This window comes from Herpailurus yagouaroundi, unplaced genomic scaffold, assembly GCF_014898765.1.
Source record: "Herpailurus yagouaroundi ecotype Mexico unplaced genomic scaffold, PumYag 187, whole genome shotgun sequence".
Taxonomy (NCBI): Eukaryota; Metazoa; Chordata; class Mammalia; order Carnivora; family Felidae; genus Herpailurus; species Herpailurus yagouaroundi.
The window spans coordinates 7317812-7339878 of record NW_024412418.1 but is presented as its reverse complement, the minus strand read 5'-3'; the positions used below and the strand labels follow the sequence as shown (position 1 = coordinate 7339878).

General features: G+C 42.3%; 1 protein-coding gene across 8 annotated transcripts in view; it reads right to left on the bottom strand.

Moving 5' to 3' along the window:
- AMBRA1 (autophagy and beclin 1 regulator 1) overlaps nucleotides 1–22067 on the bottom strand; it is a 179436-nt gene that overhangs the window by 79390 nt on the left and 77979 nt on the right. For all 8 annotated transcript variants that reach the window (XR_005796838.1, XM_040495303.1, XM_040495306.1 and 5 more), the window contains 2 exons: nucleotides 14942–15022; nucleotides 14425–14525 (listed from right to left, as the gene is read on the bottom strand). Coding sequence is in view for 7 of the 8 variants with exons in the window: in XM_040495303.1 (XP_040351237.1) it covers nucleotides 14425–14525; nucleotides 14942–15022 (182 nt within the window). In the remaining variant the exon portion in view is untranslated. The remainder of the gene's footprint in view (nucleotides 1–14424; nucleotides 14526–14941; nucleotides 15023–22067) is intronic.

Genomic DNA, 22067 nt, shown 5'->3' with positions numbered 1-22067 from the left:
TGTGTGTGTGTGTGTGTGTGTGTGTGTGTGTGTGTGTGTGTGTGTGTTTCTCAGCCTCATCAATCAGGTCAAAAGAAAGCTAAGTCCTGTGTTTGAGAGGAACTCAATTCTAGTCTCTCCCAACTGCTGGTGTAAGAAAGCACAGTGTGCCACAGCGACTGGGCACACAAAGATCCCTTGCCTTAGTTTTCAGGAACTTTTCTTCCAAGTTGCTCCTGTTAGAGGAGCTGTGGATTATAAATGATGCCACAGGTACAGGTTCACTGACAGCCAATTTAGTAAGTGCTCGCACTGTTAATTCTGCCAGTCTTACTCCTACACAGAAATACACGTGGCCCCAAGGGGCCCAACCACCCACAGAGCTCTTCTGAACATCTTTTCACCCTCTAGCACAGAAAAATATATCCCAGAAAACACCCAAGAAAAGAGAAAAGATAAGGTAGTTTCTCTGAAACATTATGTCTAGAAAACCAGGATCCAGTTTCCTATCTGGATGTCATTTCTAAATTCATGTCTCTCAGAACAATCCAAATACTGATCTAAGCCAAGATGTTTCTCTGAAGTTCCAAATCTGTACATCTGTATCTTTTGGTATGCTGAAACTTTCAAGTATATGTAAGGACACTTAAAGAAGCAACTAGTTTAGAGTCAGCTACCAGGCTACCACAGATCTCACAAATCTACTTAGTTGTGGTACAAGGTTACAGTAATTGCCCTTAATGAGTTAAGCCTCCCTGTATTTGCACCATTGAAGAGCGTCCTCTCTGACTCCAGGCTTAAGCCACATGGCTTGCTTTGGAAGAACAATAAAAGTGATATAACCAGAGACCAGAAAAGGGCCTGTGCACTGAGGCCTGACTTCTGTTGTCTGTCTTTGGAATCCTGAGATGCTACAATGAAGAAGCAGGAATTAGCTTACTGGTGAACAGAAAAGAGATAAATCATCTCAACTGAGGCTAACCAGCCTGCCAACTGCCAGATATGTCCATGAAGTCATTTGTATGTTAGTTTTCCATGGCTACCATTAGAAATTACCACAAACTTAGTGGCTTTACATAGATTTACTAGCTTTCAGTGCTGCAGTTCAGAAATCCACAATGGGTCCTATGGGGCTAAAAATCAAGGTGCTGGCAGGGCTGTGTTCCTTTCTGGAGGCTCTAGGGGAGGATTTTCTTCCTTATTCATTTGGGTTGCTGGCAGAATTCAGCTCCTTGCAATGGTAGGACTGAGGTCCCTGTTTCCTTGTCATTGTTAGCTGGGGCCACTCTCACCTTCTATCACTGCAATGTCTTTGACTATCCTGCTTTTCTCTTGCACTTTTAAGGGCTCCTGTGATTAGAATGGGTCCATACAGATAATTCCTCTCCCCACCTCAAAATCTGTAACTTCAATCAGATTTGCATAGTTCCTTTTGCCACAGAAAGTAACGTATTCCCAGGCTCCAGGAATGACGATGTGGAGATTTTTGGCAAGCCATTATTCTGCCTATACACCAAGACTATGCATACCCAGCCAAGCCATCAACTGACCACAGACGGCAGCCAAGTTGGCCCAGACCAGATAAACTACACATCGAACCCACAGAATTGCGAGAAGAAGAAATACTGTTTTAAGCAAGTAAAGTCTGGGGTGGTTTGTGAGGCAGGAAGAGCTAACTGATGCAATGGCCAAGGCTACCCCACTCTTTTTTTTTTTTTTTTTTTAAAGATTTTAATTGTAGTAATCTCTACACCCAATGTCGGGCTCAAACTCACATTTGAGATCAAGCCCAAAATCAAGAGTTGCATGCTCTACCAACTGAGCCAGGCAGGTGCCCCAAGGCTACACCACTTCAGAGGGGTCTGTGCAACGCACAACCTGATAACATCCACCTTTTCCCCTTCCCTGCTCTAGTCCAACAAGCATGTCTAAGAGGCCACCAGCAGTTTTCTGCTCTCTGAATCATAACACAAGACAATTAAATTAGTGTTGCTTCTTCTTCCAGTCCAGATCTAGAGATTATTGCTGAAATGTAACAAGTCAGCCTTATTATCTCAATAGAACCATAGTGAAGCTTTCTGATCCATGACCAGAAGCTACATACATTAAAAAAAACATATACGCTAGAAGCCTTAGAGAAAGATTTGAAGGAAGGGGGGGCATCTTTTTTTTAAGTTTATTTACTTGAGAGAGAATGTGTGAGACAGATAGGGGAGGGGCAGAGAGAGAAGGAGAGAGAATCCCAAGTAAGTTCAGCACTGTCAGTGCAGAGCCCAATGAGGGGCTCGATCTCACAAGGAGTTAGATCATGACCTAAGGTGAAATTAAGAGATGGATGCCTCACTGAGCTACCCAGGCATCCCAGGGCCATCTTTTGATAGAGCAAAAGCTGTTGATGGAAGAGGGAAATTTCACTGCTACCCAACCATCTCTCCTCTACATAAAGGCCAATGAGGGCTTCGGGGCACAGCCTCTAAGCAGGGGTCTCTAACCCTTCATTAGCAGCAAATACATTTTCTCAAAAGGGCTCTCCCTCAAATTTGCTGATACTTAAAGGTCTGCAAAACTTAAGTAGAAGGAAAATGCCAATAGCAAGTTAATGTCCTCTTTGCTCTTTTGGCTGACTTCCCTGCGCCTGGGTCTTGACTATTAATTGAATGCTATTCGGATTTCATCTCAAAAACAAATGAGGATGGAGACCAGAGGCCTGCCTTCCCCAGACTGATAAGAGCAGCACAGTGCAATTATACCCGAACAGCTTTGTTTTGGAATGTAATCACCGCCCCAGCCTTCTTCCCAATGGGATGGCAACAGTGTAATTACCTCTTCAGGATTCATTGTTTGGGAATGTAATTCTACAGGGCCCCCTTTGTAGGGGAAAGGAGCTGCAACAAGAATATAACAGAATTCGTAGCCCCCTCCCCAGTAGTAGTCTTGGGAGCCAAACAAATTATTTTTGTTCTCTTAAAGTAAAGCCAGAGTTTAAATTTCAGTCTGTTTTTCTACCAACAAGGAGTCTCCTATACCCCATGATGATTCTATTTGAAAAGTCCCAATCTAAAGCGAGACTGCCTGAGTCCCACTTCCCGCTGTCAAGTACTAGCTGTGGTCTTGGGCAAATTACTTAATCTCTCTATGCCTCAGTTTCCTCATCTGCAAAAATGAGTAGTAACAGGACATACTAGAATGTTGTGAAGATTAAGTGAACATGTAAGAAGTGCTTAGAATAGTACTTGACATATAGTAAGTGCCCTTGGATTTGTTTGTATGTCTTTTTTTTTTTTTTTTAATTTTTTTTTCAACGTTTATTTATTTTTGGGACAGAGAGAGAGAGAGCATGAACGGGGGAGGGACGGAGAGAGAGGGAGACACAGAATCGGAAACAGGCTCCAGGCTCTGAGCCATCAGCCCAGAGCCTGACGCGGGGCTCGAACTCACGGACCGCGAGATCGTGACCTGGCTGAAGTCGGACGCTTAACCGACTGCGCCACCCAGGCGCCCCTGTTTGTATGTCTTAAAGCACATTTGAAGCACCATATTCCACGGCCATTACATTTGCAAATGTGATCTAACACCAGCTCATGGTCAAATCTAAGCTTGACTTACCATGTTCTTTCTTTCCACAACCCCTTTTGCCAGTTCAGCATGCAGGGTAATGTTGGATAATTTTAAGTGCTGTTAATGAACTAGCACAGTCTCTGAGCTATATGCCCAGGTAAAACTTCACTCTAATTGGCGGGAGTGACTGTATTTCCATGTCACTCCTTTATGTTACTAGTCCAACGGAAACTGTAATAAAAAGATTGTTGTTAGGGGTGCCTGGGTGGCTCAGTTGAATCACAAAGGCACCTAGGTGGCTCAACTGGTTGAGCCTCCCTGACCCTTGATTTCATCAGCTTAGGTCATGCTTTCATGGTCATGCAACCACACCCCATGTAGGGCTCCCCTACTGAGCATGGAGCCTTCCTCAGATTTTCTCTCTCCCTCTCTCTCTGCCCCTCCCCCCCTCGTCTCTCTCTCTCAGAATAAAAGACTGCTGTGGAAGTCTAAAAGACTGCAGGCATTACCAAAAGCAGCCATTGGTAATATGGCAGATTCTAGAGAAAATTTACCTTTCTAGCCAGATTTATTTATGAAAACAAAGGATATACTTTCCTCACATGCATAACGTACACCTCACCTTTCTCAACAGTACCCTGTTCCCACTGGGAACTTGGACCTTCTACATTCTGTCCACCTTTCTGTCTGTTCCTTGGTAGCCTAGACCAGTTAAATTCTCTGCTTAGGAGAAAATGCTTTTGGCTTGTGCTTCACCAGCCATAAGTCACAAAAATAAAGATCATGAGTTTATTGCCAGGCAGGCATACCCCAAGAATACAGTCCCATAGCTCAAGCCAACAGGAGTGAAGCTGGGTCCCTTTGGCATGGCGCATATAGCTGCAGTGAGATCGGCTTAGGACAAACCAAGGGACTCATTTCAGTAGCCCTGTAATAATGAAAAGCTGTGGTTACAGGATAACTATCTGGCTCTGGGGTGAAAATTAACTCCTAGCCAAAAGAAACACCTCCAGGGGGTCTCAACACTCCAAAAGGTCCCTGGTCACCCATCTGCAGGTGCCTCTTTCCACATTATGTCTTATACCAAGATATCCATGCTTGTTCTTGGCTTCCAGCTGAGTGGCACAGGGACCCTGGGGAAGAGTTGGCCTTGTGGATCAGCAGTTGTTAAAGAAAGGAAATTAACACCCACAGGTTGGCTCTACTTTGGTAAAGAGGGTGAGAGGTGCTGTCTGCCAGCTCCCATGGCATTTCCAGCCAGTTTGGAATAAATGAGGCTGCTTCAGCTCATAAAAAGAGAAAGAGAAAGAAAAGCTAATGTGAGCTCAGAGTTTTTAAAAGGAGGAGGTGGAAGGTTAGCATGGTTTATTAGCTTCCGGCATTTACATTGATCATGTGGGTTAAACTGATGGAGTAGATGCGACAGCATAAGGGTTGTTCCAAGTCTTTCCGGGTGTTGTGGAAGATCTCTAATCTTGAATAAAGTGGAGACTGTCTGGCTGCTGTGTCCACTAGGAAATATGGGCACTGACCTCACATTTAGCTTTTTCTTTCCTCACATCCCCTCTGTAGATTTCTATATTATATCATTTGTTTTGAGGGGTTGCAAAATATGTCAAAGCAAAACCAATCAGAACCTAAGAAGAGGGAAGTAAAGGTTTGGCATTACAGTGAATACTTCAGATTAGAGGCCGTCTTCAGGTGGCACCTTCAAAATGAGTAGTATTTCTAAGGAGTACACACAACCACGGGTCTTAATAAACTCTGAGATCACTCTAGGTCTGGGGAAGCCTCAGAATACAGAGAACTTAAAAGTACAAGTAAACAGTGGGGTCTCAATCCAGATATGCGGATGCTAATACTTCTCTTTTGGGGAGGAGAAAGAGGAACAGAGGGGAAGTTAGTTAAGAAGTTGGGGGAGAGGTTATAGGTCAAGTCCTTCTACTTTCTGCTGCAGAAATACTGTAAGGTGCTGAACTCTCACAGCCAGCCTTCTGTTTATACGTCTAGTTTAGCATTTATAGCATAATACCAACTTAGTAGATGTTTTTGGAGGGCAGAGATCATGTCATGTTCACCTGGATACCTAATACTGTGCTGTATAAACAACAGAAGCTTAATAAATGCTTACTGAATCAAAATGGCTGATATACCAGCTGAGCACCCTTTAGGTAATTGTGTATTCATTCATTCTTCCCCATTATTAACAGCTCCACACGAAGAAGAGTTATACAACAGGGGCTCACCAGCACTAATGTATGTTGGGTTCCTGGTATTACCACCTCATCTCTTCCCATGACTCTGTCTCTACATCTGTTCCTAGCTCAGTGAGTTCTCAAGTTTTAAAATACACCAAGATCACCAAAAAGACTCTTTAAAACACAAACTCCTGGGTCCTACAATCAGAATTTCTGATTCAGTGGGTCTGGAGTAGGGCCCAAGGATATGCATTTATAACACGTTCCCAGCTAATGATGCTACGGGGTCCAGGAAGTACACTTTGAGTATCTCATGTTGCCATGGTTACACAGAAGCAAACACTTGGTCTGCTGAGTAGATGCTTATTTTATTAATACAAGTCAGGGACAGAAAACAGTTTGTCATATGCAAACTCCTCTATTCTTCCCCACTTGGGTGACATGACTAATGGCAACAGGTGACACACTAGACTGTCAAATTATCAACACAAGGACTCTCAGGTTACCATCTGTTGGTGCCATAGAGCAAAAGGCCCACAGTATTTTCAACTCACTGACCACAGCAAAAGGAGGAAAAGCTCTGCTTGGGACCCAGGAAGAGCACCATTTGGGAGAAGACAGAACAGTGGCAGATCAGCAAGGTTATAATCAGTGAGGAGACTGGCACCGCTCCAATTCATACTGGTCTCCAAAATTTATAATAAAAATAATAGTAACGATAATAGCTAACATCTACTGAATATTTATTGTGTGCCAAAAAAATACTATTCTAAGTGTCTCCTTATTTTCACTCATTTAACTCATTTAATCCTTAAAACAATCCTATAAGCTAAGTACTATTCTTATGCCCATTTTACAGATCAAGAAACTGGGGCCCCAAAAGGTAAAATAAATTAACTGAATTAATACTGTTGGGAAGTAGCAGAATGAATATCTGAACCTAGACAGTCTGGCTCTGGAATCCAAACCCTTAAACATTTTGCTATACTGCCTCCCAAGCAGCATATACTGTAACCAGCAGCTGTCCTTCCCAAACTTCACTTATTGATCCTCATAGACCTATTTAAAAAAAATGGGGACATGTTGAGAAGTTCTTCAAACTGTAGCAAAAGACATAAATCCTTGGTCCGAGCCAGGTTTGAGCCGTATCCTCCTTAACTAATCAGGATTGGCAGTTAAAGTCCTAGGGGATTTATTAAATTTGTTTGTTTTTTTTTTTTTAGTAGCAGGGCCAAAACAAATAGAAAATCAGGCCACTCCCTGGCTAGACTGTAAACTCCCTAAAGGCAGAACTATTGAATTCTTTCATAAGACCCAAAGTGCCTTGAAAAACGCTAAGCATTTGGAAAGTGCTACACACACTTCAAAAGGACAGCACAGGAAGGGCATAGTTTAGTGTGAAGCATCATTGGGGAAAGATCCAGAGGAAATTTCCTGGGGGAAAGACAGAGGCACAGAAAAACTTAGTCACGTAATATAAAAGGGACAGAAAAGTTCATTGACAAAGCCCAATATTTTCCTCTAGAAAAACCTGAAGCAGCACAGGCAATTCAGCTTAGAAACTAAGACCCAGGGTCTCAGTAAGCACACTTTTCACTAGTGGTGTTAAGGAGACGCAGTGAAGCGTTGGGGTAGAATGGACCCAGACACTCCAAGGACCGGTGGACACCAAGTAAGTCAAAGTCCTGGGTCCTGTAAGGCATCTGGGAAGGCTGGGTTCTCTGGAAGGGCTGCTGCATTTACTTCTCTGTTTCCCAGGCAACCAAGCCAGCCCCTTATGGCCTTCACTTTCATCACTGGAGCAGAAGGAAAGGTAATTGGGTTAATTATTAAAGGAGCACTAGCTACGACCACCACCACTAATTGTCCATTTATCTGGGGTTTATAAACAGCCATCTTAATTGATGCTGAGTTGCAATGTGTCACTCACTTTATTTGCCTGGCTACTAGGTACCAGAGAGGTATAGGACATGGAGATAAAGGGTCTAACACCAGAACTATTATTTATTTCTCTTCATATTCATTTAAATATGCCGTGATGACCCTCAAATGCACTCGCTACTGTTCATCTTTCCCAGATTTGTCAATTTACGCAAAGATCTAGTATACAGTAATTAGACAATGTGTTGCATTAAAGCACTATGATATTGGGTTGAGAAATCAAGCTAATTCCTAAAAGTCAGCAAGCCCAAGGCCCCAGATGCTCACCAAATGGCCAAACTAGAGCAGACAGGCCTCCTACAAGTAATTCCTTGAGGTACCAGGGAAATAGGGAACATCTAAGAGAGAGGACAAGTGTTTTTAATAGAGAGGAGAGAGGCAAAAGACAAACAAAAATAAAGTTAACAAGGAAAAGAAAAGTCTTACAAAAGAGGTAGCTCTGTCTTACCCACAACAGGCAATAAACAGAAGGATGCCTGGGACATGAGATTATATAAAGCAATTATTCTAACACTGCATTGCTGGGTTTGTAATATATATAGATGCAATATACATAACAACAGTAGCACAAAGGAAAGAGAAGGGAATACAACTATAGTGTAGCAAAGTTTCTGTATCTTACCAGAATTAAGTCTGTATTAAGTCTGAAATAGATTCTGACAAAAGACAGTTTAAAAATCAGTAAAGAGATTAACATGGTACATTAGAAGATATCCACTTAATATTAAAAAAGTAAGCAAAGGAGAAACAGGAACAAAAAAGACAAGAGAATACAGAAAATAGCTAAATGGTACACAAAAATCCAACTATACCAACTACATTAAATGTGAATGAAATAAATAATCCAATCAAAGGTAGAGATTGTCAGGCTGGATAAAAAACAAAAATCAATAACACAAGTTTGAACTGCATGGGTCCACTTAGATGTGGATTTTTTTTGATAAATACAGTACTATAAATGTATTTTTTTCTGGGGCACCTGGATAGCTCAATCGGTTAAGCAGCCAACTTCAGCTCAGGTCATGATCTCGTGGTTCGTGAGTTCGAGCCCCACATCAGGCTCTGTGCTGACAGTTCAGAGTCTGGAGCCTGCTTCAGATTCTGTGTCTCCCTCTCTCTCTGCCCCTCCCCTGCTCTGTCTCTGTCTCTTTCTCAAAAACATAAACATTGAAAAACAAACAAAAAACATTAAAAAATAAAAAAATAAATGTATTTTTTTCTTCCTTATGATTTTCTTAACATTTTCTTTTCTCTGACTCACTTTATGATTAGAATACAGTATATAATGTATACAATACAGAAAATAACGTATTAATCAACTGTTTGTTATTGGTAAGGCTTCCAGTCAACAGTAGGCTATTAGTAGTTAAGTTTTGGGGTGTCAAAAGTTATACATAGATTTTCGACTACACAGGGTCATGCCCCTAACCCCTGTATTGTCCAAAGGTCAACTGTATATGTTTTCTATAAGAGACATACTTTAGATTTTTAGATTCAGAAATATATATTGAAAGTTAAAAGGATGGAAAATATATATATCACACAATCAACAGCCATAAAATAGCTGGAGAGCTATACCAACATAAGAAAAGATAGATTTCAAGACAGTATTACTAAAGACAGAGGAATATTTTATATGATAAAAGAATTAATCAGGAAGGCATAAAAACTATAAAAATATACATACCTAACAACAGGGTCTCAAAATATATGAAGTAAAATGTGACAAAACTGAAGGGAGAAATACACAATTCAATAATAACCGGAAATTTCCTTAACCAAGGATAGGCCAACTAGACTGAAAATCAGCAATGATATACAAAACTTGAACACCACCATCAACCAAGTAGATCTCCTTGGCATCGACAGCACACTCCATGCAATGAAAACAGAACACACATCCTTGTCAAGCACACAGGTAACATTCTCCAGGACAGACCATGTGCTAAGCCATAAAACAAGTTTCAATAAATTTAAGATAATTGAAATCATACACCCCAGTGACATTAAGTAAGAAATCAACAGAAGGAAATTTGGTAAATTCACAAATATGTGAAAATTGAAGCACACTCCTTTTTTTTTTTTTTAATGTTTATTTACTTTTGAGAGAAAGAGAATATGAGCCAGGGAGGGGCAGAGAGAAAGGGAGACAGAATCCGAAGCAAGCTCCAGGCTCTAAGCTGTCAGCACAGAGCCCAATGTGGGGCTCAAACCCACAAACCGCAAGATCATGACCTGAGCTGAAGTCAGATGCTTAACCGACTGAGCCACCCAGGCACCCCAAAGCACACACTCCTAAGCGTCTAGTGGGTCAAAGAAGAAATCATAAGAGAAAAATTTGGATGACTGGGCACAAAGCCATCTCTAGCCCAGGGCACTTGACCAGGTCCCAGTGACCTGTGGCAAGGAGCAAGAAAATCCTGACACTTCCCACTGATTTTAATCAAAACACTAAATTAAGTACATCAGGACCACATGTGCTGGGAACAGATGATCATTAGGATGAAAGTCAAAAAGATTAGGCAGGACATATAACTAATACCCTACATTATCCAGGTCTCTATCCCTCAGAAGTTTCTTTTCTTCCAGTAATTACCAGGAAGATGTCAAAAGCCAGAACTCCTCATTTCACTTTTATGAGACCTCAAACATGCAGAAAAATACTGTAAGCTTATGAACCTTTTGGCAGTTACTCCCTACTTGAACTCAGACAAAACATGGCACAGATTATGAGTCAGGCAAACAGACCTGGTTTAAAGTTCTGGGTCTGCCTCTCACCGTGTTATATTGGGCAAGTGACCTAACTTCTCTGAACGTCAGTTTTCTTCCCTGCAGAATGGAACTGCACCACCTACTTCACAGGGCTGCCACAATGTTTTATAGGAGGTCATGCATGGGAAAGCACTTAGGACAGCACGTGGCCCATAGTAAGCGGTCATTAACTTCATGTCCTTCTTTGTTATCAGTGGCTGTTATTACTAAAAAGTCAGCAGGGGGAGCTCCCCAGACTTCTGTGTTTTTCCCAAAAAATATACCTGGTAGAGCTGCAGTAGCTTTAAATTCACTTATATCTCTTTAAGTACAGGTTCAGAACTTGTGCTGCTAAAGAAGAGGCAAGACGTGGATAAATGGGTGACTGGAGGCCACTGGCAACCTACAGAATTGGGGGGAGGCACCAAGATAAAGAGGAAGAGATGAAAATTAACAATCAAAACACTTCTCTGTAGTAGCTTCTGTTTTTTATTATCACTCTCAGGCTCATGTGGGAGGAAGTAGGCAGAATGGATCTTAATTTTCTGCAAATCCATTTTTGTTGATGACTCTGAATGGCTTTGGCTACCATCCACTGGAGACTCATTTGTCACAACAGTACTGGTCACACCTCCTAAAACCAGAGGTGTGTATATGCTTCACCCCTGCAAAAAGGCATTCACCTTTCAAAGGGTCTGGCTTTATGTTTGGAGCTAAGAACCAAACAGCAAGATTCAGGGATGGTCAACCATCTAGCCTTTGAGCTACAGGAGCACAGGAGCCATGCCTATTATTCACTCTGGTAGCCTAGAACAGTGCCTGGTACATAGCTACAGAACAAATACCTGTTGAATATAATTGTGTTGAGACCATCACAACTGCAATCCAATCACACAAGTGAAAGGTGCCTCTCCAGGAAAACTAGGAGCGCTTACTGCTAAAAGCCCAAAAAAGTCATTACTTTAGGAGCTCTATTACATGATCGCAGTAAGTTTTTGTAATAAAAAGCAAAACATCTGTGTCCAGGAGGGCAAGAAGGCTTAGAGAAAAGGCTAGTACATAATGATTTTCTTCAGCAAGCACTGCTGGTTCATAAAAGGCTACGTCTAGAAATCACTTAAAACAGAGGAATTAAAGCAAGTAAGAAAAACCCTGAATAACTTCTTCTAGATTAAGGTCCTTGAAGAAGAACGCTATTTTGACGCTCTGTCCTTTAAAATAACTGTAGGGAAGCAGACTAGGAGACTCTGGAGTCCGGCTGCCTGGCTTTGTTCTGTCTGGCTCCCCAACTTCTAGCTGTATTACTCTGGGCAAGTTAGCCTTCTGGGCTTTAGTTTTGTCCACTGTTAATTAGGTAATAGCACCTATCTCAGGATTACTGATTTACTGGTGAAGCACTTAAAATACTCCCTACTATACAGCAAGTGCTCAATAAATGAGAGACTTTTGGGGGTTGTTGTTATTATCATTATTATTAAAATGTTCTCAAGAGAAGAATAAAATACAGCTGTCAACAGAATCTAGAGGGACATCCAAATTACAGGTACCCCCATTTCCTGAAAGTCTGTGTTACACTGCTTCACTTTTACAAAAGGCCTACAATCGTATTTGTTTTCACTAACTGAAGAAAATCCAAAGAGGATTCTGATTTTCACTTTAATGAAAAAAGGCAAAAAGTGAAAATAGCGTTCAGCGTTTGTTTTATAGAGAGCTACTGCAGAGGCAGCATGCACCCTGGGCATCAAGCTGCCATAGCTTTGAACTGTGTCTGTGAGCACATTTGTGCTTTATCTCTATTTTCTGCATCCATTAGCAAGATGTGTCTTAAAGTATGAGAAAAGCCTGAGAGAGGTTATTTTTGGGGTCTGGGTACACTAAAAAATTTTGCCATATAAATTAATGGTAATTGCTCCTTTGCTTTGCATCATTTTGGCTTGCGAAAGGCTTTATAGGAACACTCCGGGGTTTTTTGTTTTTTGTTTTTAAGTTTATTTATTTTGACAGAGAGAGTGCATGAGTGAGCACAAACAAGGAAGGGGCAGAGAGAGAGAGAGAGAGAGAGAGAGAGAGAGGGAGGAAGTGAGGGGGAGAGAGAGAGAGAGAGAGAGAGAGAGAGAGAGAGAGAGAATCCCAAGCAGGTTCCGCATTCCACACTGAGCCCAATGTGGGACTCGATCTCACGGACCCAGAGATCATGCATGACCTGAGCCGAAATCAAGAGTCGGACGTGTAACCGACTGAGCCACCCGGGTTCCCCAGGAACACTCTACTTCTGAATAGCAGAGGAAACCTGTATCTACAAATGATGAGGCTTTTAAGAAAAGACCAATAGGTTCTCTGTAACATGTATCTTGAGAAAACAGAAGAAACTAGTTAATTGTGAATGGAAATCATCTGCTAACCTAACTCAAGTGAGATTCTTAAGAATCTAGATTTCCTTCCCCTTGAGATACTTGGCATCCTTTGTTAGAGAACTTTTCTCAGTAGATTTCATATCTTTAAACAACTGCCTGCTAGAACACAACCCCAATAGTCAAAAGTATTCATAAGTGAATGTGGGCCGTATGGGGATCAGACCTCTAGGCATAAAGTAGGGTAACAGGAAATGTAGGTAGAGTTCTTAAATCAAAAGAAGAAAAAAACATACAGCTGTTCCCACAAAAAGCTAAATGCCAAGGAAATAGATTTTCCAGCAGTAGAGGAGCAGGAGGTGCTGTGTGGGGTGGTGGAGGCAGATGTCTGGAACAAAGGGTGGAGAAGAGCTCTGTAGTATTGCCTGGCAGCAAGTGATTATCTGCCAGGGAGGAGCTTCTATGTGCCATTAGCCAAGCCACACAGAAACACCAAGCATGGAGAGGCATAGAGGCATGGGGTCTTTTACCAAATAGGGCCAGAGGTCCTAGGACGAGGTTGTCAGGAGACCATGCTATAGTCTGCTCCCCCGGCAAGGTGGGCCTACAAAATCCTGGTGTCTAGCAGAGAAACCACTGAGGTTTCTGGGATTTCTAGGCCTTGACACTGGGATCAAGGATAGTCCTGCCTAGGGGAGGCCAGATACCATGGCCTTCCGGATGTCACAGTAGCTTGGTTAGAAATCACATTCTCTTGGGCTGACAGTGTCACTGCCTCACGGAGATCCCTTCCTACCTTTAACCACCACAATGCACCAGGTTTTCCAAAACATAATGTCTTTATGAAATTTTTAATAGATGCTTATTAAAGACACACATAAATGTGGATTCATTTTTATACCTTTTATGCCTTTACATACATAAATACAGAGGTTGGCAGTGGAGGTGAGGGGGAAAAGGAGGAAAGTGCATGATGGGGAAATAACCTTTGTCAGGAAAAACCAGAATTATGCTTTGTTTCCTTCTCTAGACACTGCCCAGAAGCAGGAGCATATACCATGTACGACAGCCTGGTCACATCATATATCTTAGCCCATAAACATGGGTCACTAAGCTATTCAGTCACCATAAAACTGCCTCAGCTGGGCTTGTCCAGCCCATTTTCTGTTTCTGAGATTTCTGAGCCAGCTCTATGGGTCTCTTCTCGTCCTTCCCTGGAAGATTCCACAGTGCCTGGAAACTCCATCTACTGGCAGATGAGTGAAGGGTTGAAGAGGTGTGCATTAAGCTCCTAATTAAATCACAGGATCTGGTTCATGAGTATCTCACCAACCAAAACATGAACAAGACACCTTTATCATTCAATTAAAAGCATAGCCAGAATCTAATTGCTGGATTAAGAAATAAGTAGTTTAAACAATTTTTTGAAAAAAAAAAAAAAATGAGGAAAGTGGGAATGGGCAAGATAAACAGCTTTGTTCCATCCTAGTTTCCTGCACTGAAGTAAGGAACTGAGTATAAGACCTCAAAACAGTTTTCAGCCAGATGCCAACAGGCCATCACATCCACATAAGTAAAGGAAGGGACAGCTTTATCTGGCTCCTCGCCCTTTCAGCTTTTCAAAATTCAAAGAAACACCTCCTTACCTGCCAGGACTCTGTTAACAGAAGAGTGAGTAGCCAAGCCAGGCTGTCCACGTTCGTGAAAAATCCCCGCGTAAGGCAAGTACTCAGGCAGCAAGAAACGCCTATAAGAAGGAACCACGTGTGAAAAGCCTATAAAAGACTACTACAACACAAAAATCCACCTACCCCCAAAAATCAAAGCTAAGGGATCCACTAAACCTAGGAATCCACAGAAGCCCAACACGGGAGTAAAAATTGCTGGGATTTATCCTTCTGCAGATTTGTATCTCCTTCCTGATCTTTCTTCTGCAGTTTTGCGGGGCTTCTAATCTTGAATAGGATGCTCCCAGTGTCACTTGTCCATCTCTTTTCATTGCGGCCAATCATCTCCTGTCAAGTCATTAGGTGGCAGGGCTGGATTATAGGCTCACTAGGAAATAATTTCAGATATGGAATCCAAAGCTCAGAATGTAGGTTTAAAAATGAAACGAGGCTCTCATAAAGGCTCCCTCATAAAGGCTAACTACCAAGTTCTTACCTTGGGACAAAACGTCCAAGTGAAGGTGCAGACATCCGGGCATTGCGTGGAGCTCGGTGCCTGGATCTGTCACCATTGTCCCTGGAGAAAACAAAAAGACTACATATAAGAGAGTCATTAAAGCAGAACCAGATAATAGCCCAAAAGACAAACATCCCCTAAACTAAGTTCCTACACTTAGGTGAAGATCCCAGAGAAATGAGTCATCTGGTTGCTTACTAATTTGGATGGCACATTAATACACTACAATTCTGAGGGAGCCTAGGTGGCTCAGTCATCTGAGCATCTGACTGCAGCTCAGGTCATGATCTCGTGGCTTGTGGGCTCAAGCCCCACATCAAGCTCTGTGCCAACAGCTCAGAGCCTGGAGACTGCTTCGGATTCTGTGTCTCCCTCTCTCTCTCTGCCCCTCCCCCATTTGCACGTGTGCTCACTAATCTCTCTCTCTTTCAAATAAATAAACATTACAAAATTCTTTTTAATATATACATTTCTGGAGTACCCCAACCAGAAGATTGGTAAACATTTTCTAACAGCTCAGTAAGAAGGAAGAAGATTTTTCACGAGTTAATGTGATCTCTGATCTGAAACTGAAACCAAAAGTCCTCTAAAGGGACCTGGAATGGAAATGTATAAACTTTTTCTAGATTGAAAGACAGAGAAATTTCGGCTTTGGGGGATCCTGAAGGAATCCTCCCATTGATTTCATTCAGCAAATGGTTATCTCTAAATGAATCTGTTTAGGCCTTTGGTGTGGAAAAATCACTCATGAAAAGTGAAAGAAAACACAACAAAAAGACTAAGCAGTCCCTTCTACTAGGGACTGCAAAATTGGCAATGATGAAGAGTATTAGACAATGTAATCCCAAGCATTTGAGTAAAAAGAAAAAAAGTCTAGGTGTTTTTCTTTATGGTCTGTTAAAACAATAGTAATAACCACCATTTATTAAATATCTATTAAGTTCTAATATAAAGGTTATTAATACGTTGTTCTATTTAATCCTTCTAACTACCCCATGAGGTATTATTAGTAGCTTTGTTTTATAGATACGGAAATGAAGGAGCAGAGAGGCAAATGCCCAAGGTCACACAACGAGTAAGTGGCTGAGGCAGAATTCAAGGAGTATCTATCTGATTCTGAAGCCCTTGCTCTTTCCCCTATACTTTGCTGCCTCCTACAAGAAAAGGGAAGACAGGGACTTCACGTGGCTTAGTTTCCAATGCATCAAAGGAACAATAAGCCAAAGGGCACTGGCTGGACAGAGCAGTTAATTAGCTGCTTAACCAACTCCACAAAATAAATGAACCTCTGAAAGCTTGATCTGGTATTTTTTCTGAGTTCTCCCTTTGGATTATCTTCAACTTAATGAGATCACCTTCAAACTGGCCTTGGAACCAAAGTTAAGACAATACTCTGGCTTTCAAATGGGCCACTGGGAGCTTTACAAGCCAGAAATGAAAGCCTAGGAAGGTTTTTATATTTTGGTGGGTTTGGATGCTGAACATTAACAGAGAAATCAATATCAGGGATATTGGAAGCTGATCCATTAAAAGTCAGTACTTGGTCTTTATTTTCCCCAAAGAGAAGGCATACTGTTGTTTTCCTTAACATGTCATATCCCTTTGACTTGAAACTCTATAGATGAAGGGAGAGGCAAGGGGAGGGAGAGAGAGAAAAGACCATATGGAAAGTAAAAAGGTTATTAAAAACAACAATGAAATCAGGAGTTCCTGAACAGTAGATCACGGCTCTGGGAAGCCCACAAATTGTTATAAGATTTTGGCAGCCCCATGTACACAAGGAATAAATGAATATCAAACAAATAAGTTAGTTCTCAAATTTAGCATATTATTGATTTTCAAATAAATCCAGCTTCAAGTTTTGATCAAAGTACCAATTCACTTAAAAATACAAATGAATTCATGATAGCTTTTCATAACAGCGTATTTCACTTCTCAAAGGGCACTAAAAGTCTAGCTAATTATCATGAGAAAAGTTAGCAAACATTTTGAAGTTAAAAAGGGCCTTAAGGAAAAGAAGGGTCCCAAGCCTCAAAAAGGTTAAAAACTAAGCTGTAGAAAGAAACATCATGGGATAACTGTGAGTACTTGTTCTGTAGCTAGGAGAGAGAGCTGGCCTTCCCAGAATCACACTGTGGAGCTGACAACTGGATTCTGTAAGGTCCCAAGATGCCTCTCCCTCCGGACGACAAACAATACTCTATCTGGTGAAGAGTAGGGAAGGAGAAGCCAGTGTGCTAGATCGTTCTACTGCTCAGCAGTTGCCAGTGCTCAAAGACGGCACAGAGCTTGGTGAAAGGACACCAGAAGACAGTTTAGAAAAATGAACAAACACACCAGGGCTGGGGAAATTTCCGGGCTCTTTCGACATAATTCACAAGCCTCTTTTCCAACACCTACAAACAACCAACTTTCTGATTCAGTTTCTCCTTCCATTTGAAAAAGCGGGGGGGAGTGAGACACAAAACATGGCCAGAGATAATGGCTTTATAGTATTTAGAGATCACTGGAGGATATACAGGAAAATACGAATGAGATCAGCTGGCTCAGATACAAACAAAGTCTCAGACTGATGGTCACATTTGGCACCATAAAAAAATCAATATGTTGAGCAGAGATGCATCTGCTGGTCCTCAGCTTAACATCTTGACTAATGATAGAGAAGCAGGAGCTAAATGGCATCTCAATAAAATGTAGAGAAGACTTCAAATTAAAAGCACTGAGAATTCTAGCAAAGGGGAGGAGTAACATCATGGGACTCACAACGACTAGAAAACTGAAACGTGATGAACACACAGATGAGGTGCTACCTATGGGAGAAAACAGCAAAGGACATCTAGGAGAAAACAGCCTTCGCTAGGAGAAAAACAGCTTAAATACCGTTCTAAGAAAAACCCTGAAAACAGGAATGGGTAAGGTGGCAAAGACCAGAATGCTCAAGGGAGGCAAGAAGAGGGAAAAAGGCTCTGGACATTAGTACTGGCCACAGAAATCCCTAACTACATGCACAGCTCCAGTAAAATAGAGGTGAAGAGAGCAACTGATGACTCCACATTCTGTAGTCTGGAAAGAAGGGAGGATTCAGAAATAAGGAGTTAGACTGAGGAAACAAATTTCAGCGCACAGCCTATCCCCAGTGGGGATGGGAAGCCAGCAGGGAAGGGGGAGAGTGGTAAGAGTTCCAGGAAAAGGGCAAAGGAGTTAAAAGTACTTAAAATAATGCTGTACTGAGAAAACCACACAGACTCTGCCACTCACATCAGTGCTGATACAGGATCAACATGAGGCAAGGCTGCACGAGCCGAAGGAGGCAAAACTAGTGAGGCAGAGACTGACGTGAGTGGACTGGAGGAGGTCTGCCAAATGAGCAGTAGGTAAAGGCAGACCCAGGGAGACGGTTTACCTTAGGAATGGTGGACGGTGCCACGTACTGGGGCCTAACATAACACAGCCCGTGCCCTTCCATACTGAGACTTTAAAACAAACAAACAAAAAAAAGCCATGAGGAAGAGTATGCAAATATGCTGATTCTGCTCCTCCCTCACAGGAGGACTATTTGTCACCAGAATGCTTTTCAGGGAAACACCAAGAGAAATCCTCATCAATTTCATCAGCCAGAAGGTGCCTTTAAGCCAGCAGGACAGAAGCTGGCAGAGTTATTAATGGCTTTCCCAGCTGCTGAACTCTGTACATCTCTGATTAACTCTCAGAGGGGTATTTGGGAAGGACAAGGGGTGGAGGGAATAAGACTTTCTTGTAAAAGATTTTATAAGGGAAAAAAAAAACACCCTTCAAACAATAAGGCATCCAAGACAAATGCCAAGTATAAGAAAATGCATCTCTGGAACAAGGGAGAGAAACACAGCAGCGACTCTTGCTAAATGCCTGGGATTAATTGCCTCAGAGAGAGGCTATAATTTAAAGGAATGAAAAATACACCTACAGACTGTCGGCTGAGTCCTGACCAGACAGTCAGCTTGTCATTCCTCCTCATGACAAATGGCTCTGACTCGGGCCTTTATAAATGAGGCTCTTGCAGCAAAAAGCTCAAAAGGCCATTGTCCTCTCGACAATACACAGTTGACTTTGCTGAAAATTAGACTATTAAAAAAATAAGTGTCTCCCTATGCTCTTCTGTTTTTATTCAATTTCCAGACAACAGAAGGCCTAGTTGGTATTCCTGTCCCTGGATGGCACAAGTCCTTTCCTTACCCAGGTGCTCTTGGTAAGAAACCGAGGCCCCCATCTCTATGCCAAGGACTGTGCACACGTGTAAGGGTTTAGATTTCTGGGAGGAAGGCTCAGGTTCTGGGGGTATCATTCACAGGGGACAACTAAGAGCACGGCCCCCTTGGAACTGCAGAGCTTTAACTTTTCCCTAAGGAACAGTAATAGATAATTACCATTTACAAATTTCTCTCTTCCCTTATTCCACCTTTCATTTCATCTGCACATATTCCATATTCCTACTGTGCATTTTACATTAAAAAACAAATCTACAGGGGCACCTGGGTGGCTCAGTTGGTTAAGCGGCCGACTTCGGCTCAGGTCATGATCTCTCAGTCCGTGAGTTTGAGCCCCGCGTCGGGCTCTGTGCTGACAGCTCAGAGCCTGGAGCCTGTTTCGGATTCTGTGTCTCCCTCTCTCTGACCCTCCCCCGTTCATGCTCTGTCTCTCTCTGTCTCAAAAATAAACAAACATTAAAAAAAAAAATTAAAAAAACAAAAAACAAAAAACCAATCTATATCTCTAAGTGGTTATGCCCTCCTTCCCCCCCCCTCCCCTCCTGGCTGTTTAATTCTTTCCTTCTGTGTTTTCCCCTTCTATACCCAAGTACAATCCACACATATTCCCTTTTCCTTCTCTTCTAGCATTCCTCAAAATGAATATTCATATGTATTTTACTTGCCCAGAAAGAATGCTAATTCTAAAGTTGCTGAGCAATAGCCTATACTTCTAAGCAATAGGCTCAAAATCCTCAAGGAAAGAGCTAGAATTTAGATAGGCATATATTTTAGAAATGTGTTGGGGCTTTCCAGGTACCAGATATCCTATTCCTGATCCCCAGGAAGTCTCCCCACTTCTCTGAGACTTTTCATTATTCTGCCTCTGCTGAACACAAAGCAGGTTCATCTAAGGTAGTTAGCTCCAACAAAGATCTGAGCACTTTAGGGGTAAACTTCAGAAATTATCCACTCTGATTTTACAAATCAGACACTGAGGCATAGGGTGTGAAAGGGACTTGCCCAAGATCAAATCTGTCAAGTAACAAATGTGACTCAGCCTAAACTAGAACCCGGGCCACTCTCTACACAGGAGTTGTCAGGCTAAGGGGGCAGCAGGCACTGATGAGTGATCCCAGGTCCCACCGCAGCTGCTCTAGGAGTCACTTGCTGTTTTACCAATTTAGTTCAAAACTGGTTCAAGTAGGAGTCAAAAAGGACTCAGGCAACATTTCATTTGGAGAAGTAGGAAGTGAGACAGCTGAGCTTTCGCAGCTCATTTCCCAGGAACATTCACAAACAGGCCCCACTCTTAGAAAACACCAAGCCTCTTACACCCAATACTTAACATTCAGTCCTCGTATGTTCTCTCCTCTATTTCGCCCACTGCTTCCTAAGTGGTTTTCCTGCATCCATACACTTGCCACTTTAGGTCACCCCAACCAATGCTGTCCGAGTTAGCTGCCTCAAATACATCTTCAATAATAACTTCCCCCAGATAAAAATACGATCCAGGGGCGCCCAGATGGCTCAGTTGGTTAAGTGTCTGACTTCGGCTCAGGTCATGATCTCACGGTTTGTGAGTTTGAGTCCTGCATCAGGCCCTCTGCTGTCAGCACAGAGCCCGCTTCAGATCCACTGTCTCCCTCTCTCTCTCTGCCCCTCCCCTGTACTCGCTCTCTCTCCCTTCCTAAAATAAATAAACATTAAAGAAAATAATAATAAAGTCCAAACTTTCAGCCAGACATTCCAAGGCCCTCAGTTCAGGCCTTTCTGATCTTCTCTATCACATTACAAGCATTCTGTAGCTCTAGCCACAGATTTATTCAGGGTCCCCTGAATATCTTTATTTATACAGGGTCCCCTGTAAATCATCTATCTCTGGGCTTTTGCTTACGCTGCTCCCTTTGAATCTCTTAGATTCTACTGTACCTATCTCCTGTACCCTAACTTCATCCTCCACATCACTTCATCTAAGTCCTATGCAGTCTTCCCACCCAGTTGAAACCCATGGAGCCTCCTCATATCTCCCCAAATACTCTCTTCCCTTCATAGAACGCTGCTCTGTATTTTAGTGCTACCTTATTACAGTCTGTCTCGGAAGTTATTATGTAAAAATCTGCTCCCGTTATTTCATAGCCTAAAACTCTTCAATGACTCCCTTCACCTACAAAATAAAGTTTACCTCCTTTGCAAGGTACAGGAGACTCTCCAAAGATCTGGTGCCACCTTAAGTCTCAGGGCTCATCTCCTGCCACATATCTTGGACTTTAAAATCTAGTCAAACTTATCAACAAGGGAATTTCTGAAATACTCCATGCTATTTCACGTTTCTATGACTGTGCATTTATTTGTCTTTCTCCCAAGTATGTCTAGAAGTAAAGGGCCTGTTGTAATATGTATAACTTTCTCTTTTATAAACCCACCTTGTAGGGGCGCCTGGGTGGCTCAGACAGCTAAAGGTCCAACTTCGGGTCAGGTCATGATCTCACAGTTTGTGGGTTTGAGCCTTGCATCGGGCTCTGTGCTGACAGTGTGGAGCCCTGCTTGGGATTCTCTCTCTCTCCCTCTCTCTCTCTCTCTCTCTCTGTCTCTGTCTCTTTCTTTCTTTCTGTCTCTCTCTGCCCCTTCCCCATTCACACTTTCTCTCTCAAAAATAAATAAATAAAAACTTACAAAAAAATGAATAAACACACCTTGTAAAAGAAGCAATCAACCACTACAAAAATCAAGTAAGTGGGGTGCCTGGGTGGCGCAGTCGGTTAAGCGTCCGACTTCAACCAGGTCACGATCTCGCGGTCCGTGAGTTCGAGCCCCACGTCGGGCTCTGAGCTGATGGCTCAGAGCCTGGAGCCTGTTTCCGATTCTGTGTCTCCCTCTCT